The following is a 20,152-nucleotide window of genomic DNA, read 5'->3' on the forward strand; positions in this document are numbered from 1 at the left end:
AAAGACCTAAATGTGAGACAGGAATCCGTCAACATCCTAAAGGAGAGCACAGGCAGCATCCTCTTCAACCTAACCCGCAGCAACTTCTTCCTAGAAACATCGCCAAAGGCAAGGGAAGCAAGGGCAAAAAGGAACTACTGGGACTTCATCAAGATAAAAAGCTTTTGCACAGCAAAAGAAATAGTCCACAAAACCAAAAGACAACCGACAGAATGGGAGAAGATATTTGCAAATGACGTATCAGATAAAGGACTAGTATCCAAAATCTATAAAGAACTTATCAAACTCAACACCCAAAGAACAAATAACCCAATCAAGAAATGGACAGAAGATATGAACAGACATTTTTCCAAAGAAGATATCCAAATGGCCAACAGACACATGAAAAAGTGCTCAACATCATCAGCATCAGGGAAATCCAATCAATCAATCCAATCAAAACCTCAATGAGATACCACCTCACATCAGTCAGAATGGCTCAAATTAACAAGTCAGGAAATGACAGATGTTGACGGGGATGCGGAGAAAGGGGAACCCTCCTACACTGTTGGTGGGAATGCAAGCTGGTGCAACCACTCTGGAAAACAGTATGGAGGTTCCTCAAAAAGTTGAAAATAGAGCTACCATACGATCCAGCAATTGCACTACTGGGTATTTGCCACAAAGATACAAATGTAGGGATCTGAAGGGGTACGTGCACCCTAATGTTTATAGCAGCAATGTCCACAATAGCCAAACTATGGAAAGAGCCAAGATGTCCATGGACAGACGAACAGATAAAGAAGATGTGGTGTATATATATATACTATGGAATATTATGCAGCCATCAAAAGGAATGAGATCTTGCCATTTTCAATGATGTGGATGGAACTGGAGAGTGTTATACTGAGTGAAATAAGTCAATCATAGAGACATGTATCATATGACCTCACTGATATGAGGAATTCTTAATCTCAGGAAACAAAGTGAGGGTTGCTGGAGTGGGGGTGGGGTGGGAGGGATGGGGTGGTTGGGTGATAGACATTGGGGAGGGTATGTGCTATGGTGAGCACTGTGAATTGTGCAAGACTGTTGAATCACAGATCTGTACCTCCGAAACAAATAATGCAATATATGTTAAGAAAAAAAAAAGAAGATGATAGCAGGAGCGGAAGAATGAAGAGGGGTAAGCCGGATGGGGAGACGAACCATGAGAGACGATGGACTCTGAAAAACAAACTGAGGGTTCTAGAGGGGAGGGGGGTACGGGGATGGGTTAGCCTGGTGATGGGTATTAAGGAGGGCACATTCTGCATGGAGCACTGGGTGTTATGCACAAACAATGAATCATGAAACACTAAATCAGAAACTAATGATGTAATATATGGTGATTAACATAAAAGTAAAAAATTTAACGAAAAAATAAATAAAACGCAAAAAAAATAAAAAGATTACTTGGATATTTAACTTTGGGCGTTAAGAATTAGTACTACAATAGATAGGTACCAAAATTATATATGGAGGAAAATGCAATTTAATCAAATAAGAGGCTTTTTAAATGTATAGGAACTTGCTAAAAGAGACCGAACAGGAGAAAAGAGAATTACATAGTTCGAGATACCTTAGCAGAAACTGAAAGGAACATGTTGCTTGAGGAATATAGGGTCAATAGAAAAACCAGGGGACCTGGTAATGGTTACTTAGGAAACATTTTAAAAGAGAATCATTGTAGGCTTAGAGCAATAGACTCCTTTACTAAAGCCTTGAAAAAGGTGAGGTTGCTCTTAGAATGGGGTTCAGATAAAAGTAATGAGATCACTTTTTACAAAAAACTTCTGGGGTTTATCTAAGAAATACTAAATAATTAAAGAATTTGAACTAAAAAAGATACAGTAAACCTGGGGCTGAAAAGGGCAGATCGGCAAGGGACTGACTAAAACATTAAGCTGAATCAAACTTTAATGATTACTTAAAGATATCCTTAAAACTTACCAAAATTTCACCAAGATTATACACCCTGCTGTTATTTCAAATATAAGGAAACTTTTTAAAACTTTAAAGTACAAAATGATATAGTTGAAACAACTTTCCATTTGGAGGCCAACCCCCTGGAATCCAGTTCTAGCTCTACTACCTAGTGATTTGTAATATTTAAGGTGTGTGTTGCGGGGAGAATCACAAAACCTTCTAAACTTTAACTTTCTCCTGTATAAAAGGCAGTAACATGTTCCCCGTGTGGCCTAAATAAAAACTATTCTGTAACTGTACAGAGCCACAGATTACAATTACTAAAATACAGCTGAGCTTGGATGCTGAAGAGGGAGCCTCTGACCTCAAATACTACATGCATGCATATAGGGGGCCCGGAGGCAGAAGTCTTCTTTGATCAAGGTGCAGCTTAGAAGGGATGTGTGCAGTGTGGCAAGGAAAGGAAAAAACATTTATCAAGCCAGTCACTCTGGCCAAGGCTTTAGTGAGCACCAAGGAACCAGTCAGATTGTGCTCTTTTTCTGACTCCTGCTAAAGAGACTGCTGCACAGAGATAAAGAGAGGCAAAGTAAGTTAGAAGACAAAAATCAGTATGAATACTTACAGGAGGAATTACTGTATACTATTTCAGGATGTCTGAAATTATGGGAACAGTTTAAGGATATAACAAGGATACTGTAGTAGTAAAGATCACATCCAACTAGGAACAGATAGTTCTGGGATAGAAAAAGAGTCCCTGATTAGTAGCAGCTCTACATTCTACCACCCATGTGTAAGTGCAGGCTACCAGCCTCCTACCACCATTGCCATCACCGAGCTAATGAGTGCCATGAGGCTCAGTTCTCCCGCAGTTTCAAAACAAACCCTTTTGGCACCAGATGTGACACATCCAAAATATGCTTGTGGAGATATGAGTTCAGAAATGTTTGGGGGGAAATGCTTAAAGTTCTTTTGGGGAATTGTAAAGTGATATACCATAGAAAATTAGGAGATCAATGTTAAATGTGTAAACCCACCATCCAAATCTAAATGGCAAACTTCATTTCCCATCCATTTGAATAAAACTGACCTGCCACAAACTAAGATTGATTTTGCATGCAAAAGATAGCAAGGAACATCACATAATGATCTTCTGAGTCTTGAAATAAAATCCTTAATGATTCAGTTTAAAAGGTTGGCACCTTGGTTACATGAAAACATGTTAGAGCCTCTGTGTTTTTTCACTGGAAACATTCCAATATCCTCACTTTCTAGGGTTAAAGGTAACGTTTACCCAAGGTTCTTCCTGAGTTTACTACAGTTTTTGTAAACAAAAAAAACTCTACTCCAAATATTTTATACTGAAAATGTCAGTGGGTTCACACTGGAATATACTAAATGGTTATTAAAAAGCAGAGAAGTGGGTTGATAAATCATAAATACTGAAAAGGTACATTTTTAAAAATCACCTTTTCTAATTAGATCCACTTTCTTATAATTTGACTGATAATCTGGAGTGTTAAGAACTTAATTTGAATGATAGTTGAAATATAACTTCCTATTTATTTTCCTATTTTTAGTATTTGCCAGAATTTAATGCCTGAATTGAACTTTCCCACAAATCATTTCTCTACTTCACTGACTTCTTCCCTGATTGCTATTCTGCTCTATATTTCAAAATGCCTCATATATATCATAAAACTTATAGAAAAATGTGTATAAATTAGTTTCCTAAAGTTAATAGAAAAATCCTCTTTGTTTCAATATTTGTTATTAACATACTCTGAAATGTATAAGTACACTTGCATTCTAGTGCTTACTTCTAATCAGGTATTCAAGTGATCTGTATATATTAACTTCATTATTACAACAACTTTATAAAGTAGAAACTATTATTGTCTTCATTTTGTAAATGAGGAAACTGAGGCATGGGGATATTATACAGCTAGTGATCTGGAGCTAGATTTTAGTTTACTAAGTATCTTATATGAGCTTAATTTTTTGTGTATGATTAGTCCTTCTATTCAAAAAAAGTATATCCTCTTAACCAGTGTTTCCTAAACTGTTTCTGTAGTTCATTTAAGTCCCAATGATCTAAACTGACCTATAGTTGATAATCTTTAAATCTTAAATCCTTTAGTGTGAAATGGGTAAGACTAATTAATTGAACTATACTTTTTTTTTTAATTCAAGTATAATTAACATATCGTGTTATATTAGTTTCGGGTGTACAATACACTGACTCAACAATTCTATATATTACTCAGTGCTCATCAAGACATGTATATTCTTGGGGCACTGGGGTGGCTCAGTCAGTTAAGAGTCTTGACTCTTGATTTCCGCTCAGGTAGTGACATCAGAGTCATGAGATCAAGCCGCACTGGGCTCCATGCTGAGCATGAAGTCTCCTTAATATTCTCTCTCTCCCTCTCCCTCCTCCCCTCCCCACTCCCTCTCTAAAAAAAAAAAAAAAAAAGCAAGAAAGGGGAGGGAAAGAAAGAAAAAGAAAAAGAAAGAAAGAAAGAAGAAAGAAAAAAAGAAAGAAGGAAAGAAAAATAAAAAGAAAGAAAGAAGAAAGAAAGAAAAAGAAAGAATGAAAGAAAGAAAGAAAAAAGAAAGAAAGAAAGAAAGAAAGAAAGAAAGAAAGAAAGAAAGAAAGAAAGAAAGAAAGAAAGAAAAGAAAAGAAAGAAAAAAGAAAGGTAGATCCCTATACTCTTGGGACACATGGTGGGCTCAGTCAGTATAGCATGCGACTCCTAAACTCAGCGGCATAAGTTCAGGCCCCATATTAGGTGTGGAGCCTACTTAAAAAAAAAAAAAATTAAAAGATATGTGAATTCTTAATCCCCTATATTTGACCCATCCCCTAACCACCTCTCCTCTAGCAACCTCTAGTTTCTTCTCTGTATTTAAGAGTTTTGTTTTTTTGGTCTCTTTTTATCTTTGTTTTGTTTTGTAAATTCCACATACGAGTGATATCATATGGTATTTGTCTTTCTCTGACTGACTTATTTCACTTGGCATTATACCTTCTAGGTCCATCCATGTTGTTGCAGATGGCAGGATCTCATTCTTTTTTATGGCTGAGTAATATTCCATCATATATATATATATATCTCACATCTTCATTCATTCATTCATCAATCAATGGGACACTTGGGTTGCTTCCATAACTTGGCTGTTGTACATAATCCAGCAGTAAACATAGGAGTGTACATATCTTTTCAAATTAGTGTTTTTGTTTTCTTTGGGTAAATACCCAATAGTGGAATTACTGGATCATATGGTAATTCTATTTTTAATTTTTTGAGGAACCTGTATACTATTCTCTACAGTGGCTGCACCAATTTGCATTCCCACCAACAGCATACAAGGGTTTCTTTTTCTCCACATCCTCAATGACCCTTATTTCTTGTGTTTACTATACCATTCTGACAGGTGCAGAATGATACCCCATTGTGCTTTTAGTTTGCATTTCCCTGATGATTAGTGATGTTGACTATCTTTTCATGTGTCTGTTGGCCTATGTAGGTTTTCTTTGGAAAAATGTCCATTCTGGTCCTCTGCCCATTTTTAAATCAAATTCTTTGTTTATTTGATGTTGAACTGTATAAATTATTTATATACTTTGGATATTAACCCCTCATCAGATATGCCACTTGAAATATCTTCTCCCATTCAGTAGGTTGCCTTTTTGTTGATGGTTTCCTTCACTGTGAAAAAGCTTTTTATTTTGGTGTAGTCCCAATAATTTAATTTTGTTCTTGGTTCCCTTACCTGAAGAGAAAAATATTTCTGTGACTAATGTCAAAATAATTACTAAGTTTTCTTCTAGGAATTTCATGGTTTCAGGACTCATCTTGGGCCTCCTTTGTTGCAGGTTAATTGACTATATAAGTGTGAGTTTATTTCTCATTTCTCTATTCTATTCCATTGATCTATGTCTATTTTTGTGCCAGTACTATACTGTTTTGATTACTATAGCTTTGTAATATATCTTGAAATATGCAATTGTGATACCACTGGCTTTGTTCAACTTTCTCAAGATTGCTTTGGCTATTGGGGTCTTTTATGGTTCCATACAAATATTAGGATTAATGTTCTAGTTCTATGAAAAATGTCATTGGAATTTTGACAGGAATTGCATTAAATCTGTAGAATGCTTTGGGTAGTATGAACAGTATAACAATACTGGTTCTTCCAATCCATGAGCATGGAATATCTTTCCATTTGTTTGGGCCATTTTCAGTTTCTTTCATCAGTGTTTTATAGTTTTTGGAATATAGGTCTTTACTTCCTTGGTTAAGTTTATTCCTAGGTATTTTATTTTTGGTACAATTGAGCTGAACTTTTCAGTTAAAAAATAACCTCCCGACATAAAATTTGGTGCAGTCAGTCACTAAAGCTATTTCGCTAACCTTAAGGAGTAAAGGAAACTCATACACCACTAACATCAGTCATAAGCTATTGTTGTTTATCAAGTCCACTAAACCAGAATGCAAGATGTCAATCACACCTCCTACAGAAAACAATAAATGTTAAGTTTTGTATGAAGGTTGTGAGTATCTGGTTAGGATTTAAAAAAATCAGCTTTACAACATGGAAGGGAACTTTTACATGCAATGAATATACATTTGGTATTTGGCAATTTTAATGTATTTGATCTTTCAAATGGTGTCTGTCATTTCAAAAAGGAAAAAGAGAAAGAGTTGGTTGAGCAGAAAGGCTAAACCTTGGACTGGAGGCCAATATGCATATACTGACACCATGGGAGGTTGGGAAAGATACCCTGTTTTCTCTTCCATCTGTTTTTGGGTACTGAAAACAGTCTCTTGGTTTAATTTTAAGTGAATTTCATCTGCATCATATATAGAAAAAGAGATGAAAATTAACATAGAAACCACAGTTGCAATCTAATACTTTGATTTTTATTCAAATTCCACACATTTAAATTAAAAAAAAAAAACGCTCAAAAATCAGCAAATTACCTTGAATGTAGCTCTGTGCTGCCATTATTATATTTGCTTCCTCTTTCCCAGACACCAAAGTCTGGTACGCGGTAAACTCTTTCTACACAAAATACAAGGTTTTGAATAAAAGAGACCTAAAAGAAAAGAAATGAAACATAAGGACACATGCAGTAACAGGATCTTTAGATACTGATAAGAGCAATTAGATTATCATTTGAAATCCAATTACACACTTGCTACCAACAGTTTCTTAATGTGTTCAAATTCTTGTGATTTTTTATATTGCTATAAATACTCTGTTATACCTGTTTTTTCTAATATAAAGCCTAAAGTGAGAACCTAATATACAGTACAAAAATAAAATTTAAATCCTGTCAATGTTTCAACTGTAATTTTTCAGCAGTGTATCTATTACTGTTCATGGAGACTGGATATCTTGAGAATTAAGAAAAATATAAAGCATTGTTTTATAATAGATAATATTTGTTATCTAAAATGTTCATATGAAATGTTAAATAAGTCTAAAACTTTGGAGATAAAAAGGTATTTCCCAGTTCTGAAATGAGTCAGTCCATTAACTGACTTAAGATTAACCTGGAGTCTTGAATCTATTAATCCTGGAATCTAATATTCTTCTGGTCTTTTCTACAGCTGTAGATACCCATTCTTATAAACTCAAAGCTATGACTGGAGATGAGCTCCAACCAACAGGCCAAGAGTCACAGTTTCCTTGTAAAGTTTTCAGACAACTGATGAAATTTAAACTCTCCAAAGTAACTACAGAAAGCAAAGATTATGGTCAGTTCTAATTAAAAAAAAAAAAAACCTGTTCATTTTATTAAAGACAATATCTTAACTGGACTACTGGTCTTAATTACAAGGTTTTAAATTAAGTCCCCATGTTTGGTTCAATATTGCAAACTGAGTATGTGCACTTGCCTATCTATCCTTCATCTCGAGATCCCTTCTGAAGTGACAATAGTATCTCCCACCTCCCCCCCCATACACATAATTAATATAATGTATATACTTTTAAGAATGACACAAAAATAGGTGGGGGGTGCGCTAAATGGGTGATGGGCATTAAAGAGGGCACTTGTTGGGATGAGCACTGGGTGTTATATATAAGTAATGAATCACTAAATTCTATTCCTGAAACCAATACTATACTATATGTTAACTAACTTGAATTTAAATTAAAAAAAAAAAACCTCTTTACATAATTATAATAAATTATTGTATTTGAAAAAATAAAATCATTATAGTTAATGAGGTATACACAAAAGAAAAAAAAATGACAGATTAATAATACTAAAAAACAAAGGTAAGATTTCACCAGTACACCAGAAACTCTGCCAAATTATAATAGAAGAAAGCAATAGGAAAGAATTGTTTGAGAAATCAGAACAGAGGAAACCACAGCCTCTTAAAATGACTCTTCTTTGTTCTCTAGGATCTCTAGAAATCCAGTTTCTAAGCCCAGAGTCAACAAATACATTGCTTAAGAGTTGATCTGTAGAGCAGTCTTCCCAGATTCTCTCACAAAAGATGAATGGCTGGTACACTGGAATCCCTGACATTTCCACTCTGCATCTGAACAGAGATGTTTGCCCTTAGGGCCAAAAACAGCTGACATATTTCAGTGAAGAAAAAAGCAATTAGAGTCTTGGAGCCTCACAGAAATAGAACAGAGCATAGGATAATTTTAGATTTCCACAAAACACATATGTATCCTGTAACTTCCCTACCCAAGAATGAAGCATTACATACCTACAGTAAACTTATTACTTTGAATATTAGTGAGGCTCTCCCCAGCTTTCCCAGTTTCTCGCTAACTTGACTATATACCCTAAGGAAAACCTGCCTATAGAAAAGTCCTGGTCCATTTTCATGAAACCTAGTATCTTTAGCTCATCTACAGTCTTTAGAGTTACTTAGATGCTATAATACATACAGAAAATACTTTATACATTGTCAAGTCTTCAAGTTTAAAGATTTGAAAACATCTAAGTCCTCCTTCCTTTCATAACAAACTTTTCAAGTATATAATCCATATTCCTGTTCCTTCCTTCTCTTAGGAGGACTTTAGGACAGGGCTAAGCCCAAGTAAGGCAGTCTGCTCAGAATGCCTACATGGTATAATAAGTGGCTAGAAAGGCATTTCTGGCTCATAAGCCCTGTGAGGAAAACTAAAATGCCATTTACATTCTAGTTCCACAAGTAAGGAGTCTGCAAATTGCCATTCCACCCCATCCTAACAAGTAAAAAGCTGAACAGACTGAAAAATTGACAACTCTTCTTATATCCATAAGGCGGGGGTGGGGGGGGCGGTTAGACAGAGCATACTGCTGCCCTAAGACTGGAGAGACCCACAGTGAATACAGACAGCCATGGCTTCCTGGAGCAGAGACTCATGAGCAGAAGTCACCTTGGGAACCAGTGCCAGGGTAGTAAAACCTGAACTGTAACTGAACTGCTAGAAGCTCAGTTAAAAACTGAGAGTTAAAACTCTGAGAGTTAACATCTCCAGGAGGACCAAGTCATAAGGAGTTCAGGTTGAGATTTACCTGCAAAATACTGAGATTTACCTGCAAAAACTCCATCAGGTTCCCATAGAAAATGAGGAAAATCCCCCATGTCTTCCAGCAGGAGGAGGGGAAAAGAACTCATTTTGAAATACAAGTATACACGCTTTCTAAAAGTTCTTGCTACACTAGTTCACTTTTACAAAAGACCTACCTGTTTTCATTAACTGAAAGAAATCCAAAGAGGATTTTCACTTTTACATTAAAAAAAAAGCCATTACTGTACTAATGCAGGTCTTTTTTTTTTTTAAAGATGTTATTTATTTGACAGAGAGAGCACAAGCAGGTCTTTCAAAAAAAAAAAAAAGTGGTATAATGCAAACTTTTGTAAAGTGGGGGATAACCTTCACTTTACACATTAACGCTTACAAAAGGTTCCATAGGAACACTCTACTTTCAGATAGTGGGGGAAATCTCCATGTGGAAACACTTTTTCATTACAAGGTCTCAAATCACTGGAAAATGGTTAACCAGACCTTGACCTATTGGCCAATAGAACTTAACTGACCTGGGGAAGGGGAAATACCCAACTCCAGCCAGTTCTTCCAGATGAGGAAGAGAAATATTCAACTCGAGCCTACTAGAGCTATCTTATCCTGCCTAAGGGGAAAGGGAAAAAAAATGAGATACACTTGTGAAGTTCATAGTCCAGAGGCACAGGCTAACTAAAAGACTAGACCTAATCATCGGATTACAGACACTTTGCATCCCTTCCCCTCATATCTCACCACATTTACCAAGGGCCTATTTACAACAGTTCCTTTATACTACATCATGTCCAGCTATCAAGAAAAAATTACGAGCATATCAAAAAGAAAAAAAACCTCACACAATTTGAAGAGACAAAGTAAACATCAGAACTATATGTGACAGAGATGCTGGAACTATCAGACTAAATTTAAAATAACTATGACTAATATGATATGGAATCTGTTGAATGAAGTAATAGTAAGCAAGAACACAGGGGCAGTGTAATCAGAGACGGAAATCCAAAGACAAACTCCTCAAAAATGCTAGATATAAAAAAATACTATAAAAGAAATTAAAAATGTCTTTGATAAACTTATCAGAGATTCAACACAACTGAGGAAAAAATCTTGGCTAGAGGCTATATAAACAGAATCCTTGAAAACTGAAAAGCAAAGAGAACAAAACTGAAAAACACAGAACAGAATATTCAAGGGCTGTGAGACAACTGAAAAAGGTGTAATATATGTAATAGGCATACCAGGATGAGAAGAAAGAAAAAAAGGAACAGAAGAAATATTTCAAACAATAACAACTGAGAATTCCCCCAAATTAAGTCAGATACCAAACCATACATATAGGAAGTTCAGAGAAAACTAAGTAGGATAAATGTCCCCAAAAACTACACCTCAGAATATCATTTTCAAATAAAAAAAAAATCAAGATAAAGAAAAAATCCAGAAAAAAGAAGAAACAATTACCTTACCTACAGCAGAACAAGGCTAAAAATTACATTCAATCTCTTCTCAGAACCATCTAAGTGAGACTGGAATGAAATACTAGAAGTGCTGAGAGAAAAAAAAAAAAAACAACTATCAACCTAGAATCCTGTACCCTGCAAAATTATCCTTCAAGAGTGAAGGAGAAATAAAAACTTTTTCAAATAAATTGAGGAAATTTGTTGCCAGTAGGCCTATCTTGCAAGAAATGTTAAGTTCTTTAGAGAGAAGAAAAATAATATCACAAACTCAGATTTGAATAAGTGAAGGTGAAATAAAATTTTTTTTTATTACTCTTACTGGATTTAACAGATAACAGTTTGTTCAAAATAATAAATAGTAACAATGTAATTGATTATGTATGTTTATACCAACATGTATCCTTATATATAAGTAAAGTTAATGACAGCAAAGATACAAGAAGTAACTAGGGTTATTTTGTTATTATAAAACACCACACATGAAGTGGTGTAATGTTATCTGAAAGTGGACCTGGATTAGTTGTAAATGTATATTGCAAACTCCAGGGCAACAAGTTAAAAAAAGTAAAAAGAGGTCTAACTGATATGCTAAGAAAGGAGAGAAAATAGAATCATATAAAAAACTCAAATTTAAACCATAAAAGGCAAAAAAGAGTGGAATACAAAAATGGACAAACAGGACAACAAACAGAAAACAGTAACAAGTATGGTAGAGAGTACTCCAACTGTATCAACAATTACTTTGAATGTCAATGGTTTAAATGAACCAATTAAAAGACAGAGACTGTAAGAGTGGATCAAAAAACATGACCTAAATATATGTTGGCTATAAGAAAACAACTTTAAATATGAAGATACAAATTGATCACAAGTAAATGAATGGAGGAAAATATACCATGCTAATGCTAACCAAAAGAAAGCTGGAGTAGCTACTTAATTTCAGATAGAGCAGTGCTCGTTTCAGCACCACATATAATAATTTCAGATAGAGCAGACTTCAAGTGAAGTAAAGTTACCAAGGATAAAGAAGGGAATGACATAATTATAAAGGAGTTAATTCTCCAAGAACACAACACAATCCTTAACGTGTATGCAACTAACAGAGCATCAAACTATGTTAAGCAAATACCAGTAGAACTGGAAAGAGAACTAGATGAATTTGCTATCAAGGTTGGAGACTTTAACACCCCTCTATCAGAACTAGGTAGATCCAAGAGCCAGAAAATCAGTAAGGACAGTTGAACTCAACAACACCATCAATCAACTGTATACAACTGACATCTATAGACGAGTCCACCCAACAACATAAAACTACACATTCTTCCCAAGTTTACATGGAATATTCACCAAGAAAGAATATATTCTGAGCCAAAAAATACACCTTAATAAATGTAGAAGAATATATATCATACAATGTCTTCTCTCAGACCACAACAGGATTAAACTACAAGCCAGTAACAAAAAGATAACTAGAAAATCCCCCAAATATGTGGAGATTAAACAACATACTGCTAAAAAACACAAGCCAAAGAAAAAAATCTCAGAGAAATTTAAAAATATTTTGAGACAAATGAAAACACACTTTTCAAAATTTGTAGGATGCAGTGAAAGCAATCTGTACAGAAATTTATACCACTGAATACATATTTTAAAAAGAGATCTAAAATCAATAATCTAAGATTCTACCTTAGGAAAATTTGTAGTTATTAAATATATTAAGGGAGAGGCTTTAAGAGTACATAAGTTGTTTCTCTTCATATTTTCATCCAATAATTTTAGCATTTATCAGTAAATCTCGTTTACAATAATTATTACTATAGTTCTTGCCTAAAGGTTATTTTCTATTTCCCTATTTACTTCTATTTATTAATTGGAATTCTACCGTAACAAATGTTTTATGTGACACTGTTGCAATGAACATCTTATTATGTTTCTAGGAGCTTCCCAGCCATTTTGACAACATGGTACACACAGAAATAATATTTGTACAACACACTGAAGTTACTGGACAAGACTCCTGGCAGCCAGAAGGTATTGTCCTGGGAGGTGACACAAACACCTTTAGAATGAAGGGCTCAGTTCTTCAGCCTATCTGTAACCTGTCTGTGGTATCCTAGCAGGAAAGCTCTGATCTAGGGTATATATCTGAAAGTTGAATTGCTAAATTGTAGACTAAGTGCACTTTTAACTTCACTAGATGTTATCAAAATGCCCTTCATAGTTTAAAAAAACTGGTGACCAAGTTCTGGCCAATAAAATTAGGCTGACGTCACTGGTTAAGGCTTCTAGAAACTGTTTTTAAAGACCCTCCTTCTTTCCCAATTCTTACTAGTGTCGACATGATACCTAGAAGAACAGCACCTTTATTACAATTATTTGGATAAATGTCCCATGTTTAAAGATGGCAGAACAGGAGAAAAGTAAGTCTATATCCTTGATGACATTGATCAGCTACTGTTAAAGCCCAGGACTTCCAACCTCCAAAAATGTTGGTGCATGAAATAAAACTTGTATCTGTTGAAACCACTCTTCTTTGGGTTTTCTATTACTTGTTGCCAAATGTAACTTAAATTATATATTATCCATGACTCATTTCCCACATTTTCATTTCTCCACCTTTCCTCTTTCTCTGCTCTCCCCCTGCCAGCTGGAGTTGGTTTGCAAATTAGGATCTTAAAACTTCTCTGCCCACTCAATCAAAAGTAGTGTATTTGTCATTCTCTATCAGACCATGCCATTTGAATTTGCTACACTGAATCTTATCTTTTTTCTATTTTAGTAAGCTTTTGCCAATTTTCCCAAACTAAAATGTAATTTCTACAAGGCAAGGAGGTGTTTTGTCCGTCTTCATCATTCTGTATCCCTAGTGCCTAGAACAGTAATTTCTACACGACAACTCAACCAATTTGTTGAAGGAATGGTTAAATGACCTACAAACATTTTTAAAAGAATTTGATTTTTCATACTACCTCTGTCAAGTTTTATAAAATTATAGCAACCTCATAAAATTTATTGGGAGCTTTTCCTGTTTTATCAGGAATTACCTCTTCCTTTAAGCTTTGGTAAGATTTGCCTATAAAACTAGCGGGAACAGTTCTTTTTCTGGAGAAGTTGAGGGGGAGGGGAAAGATTTCTTACCAATAATTTACTTTTGTCAAAGACTATAGATCATGCATTTCTGAGAGGGTGAAAACTGGTTCTCGGAAGCAAAAGAAAAAATCTTAGATATTACAATAGAGTGTGGCCCTGGAATGCTCAACTCTACCTTGACAAAATCTTATTCCCTAATTTCTCACATTACAGAAAACTTACATAGTTTTCCCCCCTCTTGAGGGCAACAACAACAAAAATAATAAAAAGGTTAAGACCATAATATAGGTCTATTTTATTTTTCTATTTCTTAAGTTAGTATTAGTACCTGTATTAGTTTGTTAAAGCTGCCATAGCAACATACCCAAGACTGGTCTTTATTTTCTCATAGTTATGAAGGCCATATACCAAGATCAGGGTGTCAGCAGATTTGGTTTCTTCTAAGGCCTTTCTCTTTGACTTACAGGTGGGCCACACTCTGGCTACTTTGTCCTCATATTGTTGTCCCTCTGATCACATATGCTCCTGGTGTCTCTTTGTCTGTTCCAATTTCTTCCTCTTATAAGTACACCAGTCAGATTGTATTAAGGCTCACCATGTGGGCATGATTTAAACTTTACTATTTAAAGGACTTATCTCCAAATACATCTGCAACAATCCTATTTCCAAATAAGACCAGATTTTGAGGTACAGGACCTTTGGGTTTTAACATATAAATTTGTAGAAGGTGGAAGGCGGGGGCAAAAATCAGCTTATAACAGTAACTTATCTTTCCCCAGAACACATTCCATTTAGGATCATTTTGATATTTATTGTCAAATAATTTATTTGTAGTTATATTCTCCTTTTCATTCCTAATAACATTCATCTGTTTAAGTATTCCTTTTCTACTGGGCAAATTTTGTTGAAATTGGTTTAAATTATTAACCTTTAAAAAAATACAATTCTTGGTTTTGTTGACAATCTGTATTCTAACTTCACATTGTATATAATTATTTATATTTTTATCTTTATTACTTTCTTCCTTCTACTTGCTTTGTGTTTATTACAGTATTCTTTCTCTGAATTTAAAAACAGAACACTTAACTTGCTAGTTTTTCATCATGACTCTTTCCTAAAGCTAAAAATTGCCTACTAATAACACTTCACAGCTACATTTCACAAGTATTGGTACATAGTGTTTCACTGCCATTCCATATTATTTCTCAATTTCCATTTTCATTACTTCTTCAAAATCATAAAACAGAAGTGTATATGTTTAGTTTCCAAAACCAGGATATTTAGTGTGCACCTTTTACCTACTGACTTCTAAATTTAATGTGATCAGAGAAAATACTTGTTCTGTTATTCATTTAGTCTTTGTAGAATTTTGTTGAGACTAATTGTGCCATTCAAATAATCTACATCATAACTTTCATTTTTTTGTCTCCTTTATCATTTTATAAGGGAAATGTGTTAAAAACCTCCTACCTATTCCATTAAATTTTTGTTTTATGTATTTTGAGGATATACTGTTCGGTCTGTACAGTACTTTTTCATCTTCCCAGTGAAATGTTCCTTTAATTATTAAATAATGTTCCTTTTTATAAATTTACCTTAAATACATGGGGTAAAAAAAGACTACTGTAAAAAGAAAACCCCCAAATACAATGGCATTTTAAGCTATAATTGATTTCTTGTACAGTATACTTTGTCTATGTGTGATATAGTCTTGTTTACTTATTTGTTTGTTTTAATGCGATCTTATCTCAGTTTTGAGGCTCTGGATGGAGACTGGTTACTTCCTCTTCCTGTATAAAGATTAAGTACTGATTAAGTTAATATCCCAGCCACTTCCCCTATTGGGTTCTCACACTCTATGCATTATGCACTTAACCTAACTACTTCAGGACTAGATACAATAAAAATAGAGACAGACCCTGGGGCCCATAGGAGTACTCAAATTAGCTGGTACACATGGAGACTACAAAACCTACTTAACTCCACCCTTCTCGTTATACATAAGCTGTCCCCTATAGTTGCAGCTTGTAACCCTGTCCTCACCTACAACCCCCATTGTGGCCCTTCTTAGGGGCTTTCTCTCTCATTTAGAGGTATAAACAAAAGAGTTGTGCATTTCATCCATCTGAGTGTCACTATGTTGTTTCAAGCCATCAAAACAATTTTTTTTCCTTCAAAAAAAAAACGTAAACCTTCTAAAACACAGACTGGCATGGCAGCTTAGTTCCACAATGTCATTTAGAGACCCAGGCTTCCTCTATCACTTGTTCTATCATTCCCCAGGGGTTTTCCAGGTCATGGAAGGGGGCAGCAAGAGGGGAGAATTTATTTTTATCTACTCTTTGCAAGAGTATTGTTGGCATCAATTCAGATGATCAGTCACCACTTCTCCAAATATTGCCTTTCCTCAACTCTTTTTACTCTTTATTCTTATGAAGCATATTTGGGACCTTCTCATTCTATCCTCATTACTCTTAAACCTGCTTTCATATTTTCTTTTTACATCTCTGTTCTCCCAAAACTATTCTCCAGTTCATAAATTCCTTCTTCAACAATGTCCAATCTACTCTTTACCACTAATCTTTTAGTTGTTCCATAATCTTTATTTCTAATAATCACTTTTGGTTTTTTTTTCATACATTCTCTTACCTTCTTTATCTCTATAAAATTAATATTTAACAATTTAAACATTTTTATTTTAGAGTCTCTTTCAAACAGTTCTATTATTTAAAATTCTTGGAGTATAAGCTTTCCTATCTGCTGTACTTGGTTGTTTTGAATAATTTCCTCATGTAATTTGTCCTTTGTAATTATTATTTGTATTATTTAACTCATTTCAATAAAGGTTTTCATTTGTGGATATGTACCTAAAAAGCATTTTATCTATGTTTAGACCATATATCAGCATATGGCACAGGCTTAAAGTTTCAATTTAGGGTCCTAGATAACAATAGCTTCCTATTATCTGGGCCAGTGGCCTGAGGTTTTTTTGTTCTCCTCCCAGAGAAGACAGTTCTTTTATAAGTTCATGCATAGAATTCACATGTAACATCTCATCTTGAATGAGCCCAAGGCAACATCTCTTTTTCCAAAGTGATCTTTTAAAAACTCAAACTCTTGGCCCATAAAATCCGTGGTACAGGGATTGCAAAACTGGACTCAATCCTCCACCCTTCTCCTCATCTAGACCCTTTGAAATATGATTTTATAGTTCCTCCTAACAAGAGGTCAGACACATGATTTACTTCAGCCACCAGAATGTGGCAGAAGTGAGTGTACCAACTCTGAGCCTAGGACTCAAGAGACCTTACATGCATCTGTTCTCTCAGATCCCTAAATTTCCCTTGAGAATAATCCCAGCTCCTTTCTTGAGGATGATAGACCATATAGAGCAGAGATGGTTTATATCAGTCAATACCATCTTTAATTGGCTGTCAACCTGTCAACTAACCATAACATGCATGAGCGAGCTCAGCTGTTCTTGGCTAACCAAGCAGAATTGGCTAATCAGCAGAACTGACCAGCTCTTAAATAGACCAGTAGGGAACAAAAGTTGTAAATAAGACACTAAATTTGGGGGTATTTTGTTAAGAAACTGTAATAGCTAAATGATACAATATATCTGAATCTATGAGGTCCCTGAGCTTAACCATATCACCAGATCAAATGCTAATCTGCTAATTTTCTCATTATTTCTGGCATCTAGGAGTTTCCTGTTCTTTCATTTCTGCTTGGTTAGTTTTTTTTTTTTAATAAATTTCGTTATACTTTACCTAATAGTATGTATTTTTGGAGTTAAATCAGCTTATTCAGTTGTATTATCACATTTACAGAAACATGACCAAATACCTCTCGTGACAAGTACCCAACTACCAGGCAGGCATCATGGGATATTAAATAACAATAAAGGAATTTCGGAACTAGAAAACAATATCCTCAAAGAGTATTATTCACGGATCAAATGTTTAAATACTAACTTTAGCACCTCATCTTATCATCAGTGACTTCATTACCATGGCAGTTGAGAACCCACAACTAATAGTAACAAAATCAAAATGCACTAATGTTGCAAAGAAAGGGCTAAGAAACAATTAAAAATAGGTAAGTCACTAAAAAGACTTTTTCTGTCACACTATGGGATATTAAAGACTCTTTTTATTCTTGACAAAACATATAGCAAGATTATATATCCTAAATGCTACTTAATTTCATGGAAAGAGAATTGTTTAAAATTTCAGTAACTTGCAGAAGATCTTGCCTTCTTACAATAATTTGGAATAATTCTGAAAGTTTAATTTTTTGCTGTAATTCAAGAATGATTATTCCAAATTTGCTTTGTAGCTAAACAGGATGAAATCTGAACATTTCATTAGTTTGACCAATGAAAATGAATTCTACTTCACAAGAAGTCATTTCATTCTCCAAATAGAAATATTTGTTACAGATGATATTTTCTCAGAAAACAAGAAATTACTTTGTACCACATCACACACTAAAAATTTTTAGACAGTAATTCAGCCATTCACTAAACTAAAATATTAGCATTTCCTGATTAAATAGAAAAAAAGATTCTGACTATATGTATATTTAACTTGTATATAACACTAAAGATTATAACTCTTTATTAAGCATAAACATATTTGAAAAATAAATGATTATGAAAAATTACTAATATTATTTTCCTATAACATGTAATATAGAAAAGTGAATCCATATTAAACAATGACCATTTTATATAGTTTAGATAATTTGTATATATTTCTGCAATAAGAGAAGTGTCTATTCCATCTTACTATGGCTCATGAAATTAACGGTATTTTTTAATCTATCAGTCTTATTTCACTAATAACTAACATTTGGAAATACATCTTTTGGCAACACTATTCTTTAATTAGGTAAAGAAATCTAAACCAACATACTGTAGGCCTAATTTTTTTTTAATCCCCCAAATTATAACATTATCCTGCAATGGTAAGCTATTGTAACAACAATTAAAAATCCATTTTAATCCTATTGAATATTATTTAAATTTCTCCATGTCCCTTATCTCCTATAAACACTACACACACACTGAAAGAAACAAACAAAATTCAATTCTTAAATTTCTAAGCATGTATAGGGAAACATGAATAAATTTTTATTTTGGGAAATATTTTTAATTGGTTGGCAAAAATAGAACAAAACTACTATTTTTAAATATTTGGAGGCTGGATTGGAAAAGAGCTCAAGAGATCAACTATTCCAACCATATCTTTCTAGATGCATCCCTTCTAACATCTATTCTAAAATATTTACAATGATGTAAGCACTAAAAGGCCCTATTTTTCTAACAGTAACAAACCTGAATCCTCTCTCTGTCTGTAAATTCCACATAGATTATAGGACCCCAACCTAGATGCAATATTGAAAAAGAGACTGGTGCCATGGATGATGATAATTTGAGTTTAATTCTTTCTATAACACATCAAAATCAAGATATCTCTTAAATAACACTAATACACTCTGAATTATGTTTAAAGTATCACCACAAGAGAAGGACAAATTTACCATTTGAGGTATGAGGAAAGGTTTCAGAAAGTGAACATTTCAAAAGACAGAGCATGGGATGGAGGGTATGGGGACTGAGAATGATAGCAATGGTTAGACAATGAATCTGATGACGGGACTATGCTCTAAAGAACAATCTATTCACAACACGGTAACATTTTATCTACTAAAAAAGCAGATTAATATTGTGTCCATATATACTGCCATGCACATGATTGGCTTATGTGACACTGAATCTCTTATAAGACACTACCAGCAAAATAAAAAAAATGAGGTAAAATACGCTTTCTTTCATCAGGAAAAGCTGGGTTTTGGGGTGAGCAAAAGGAGATGGGAGAATATCTAAAGGAAAATGATCTCCTGATTCTTCTACAAAATCATTGTATTACATTATGAAAATTCAATATACTGTAAATGACAGGCAAAAATAGGAAACAACCATATGCAGTAACTGAGGTAGCCATTAGCCACATGTGTCTCTTGAGTATTTGCCATGTATCTACCCAAATTAAAATGGACTTTCAGTGTAAAATATATACCAATTTTGAAGACTTAGGAAAAATGT

The 20,152-nt window shown here is 34.2% G+C and overlaps 1 protein-coding gene across 4 annotated transcripts in view; it reads right to left on the bottom strand.

Annotated features, from left to right (window-relative positions):
• PHKB (phosphorylase kinase regulatory subunit beta) overlaps nt 1–20,152 on the bottom strand; it is a 304,320-nt gene that overhangs the window by 172,001 nt on the left and 112,167 nt on the right. For all 4 annotated transcript variants that reach the window (XM_027620346.1, XM_027620345.1, XM_027620343.1 and 1 more), the window contains one exon: nt 6,937–7,052. In XM_027620346.1, coding sequence (XP_027476147.1) covers nt 6,937–7,052 — 116 coding nt within the window. The remainder of the gene's footprint in view (nt 1–6,936; nt 7,053–20,152) is intronic.

The sequence above is a fragment of the Zalophus californianus genome, chromosome 17 (genome assembly GCF_009762305.2).
Source record: "Zalophus californianus isolate mZalCal1 chromosome 17, mZalCal1.pri.v2, whole genome shotgun sequence".
Classification (NCBI taxonomy): Eukaryota; Metazoa; Chordata; class Mammalia; order Carnivora; family Otariidae; genus Zalophus; species Zalophus californianus.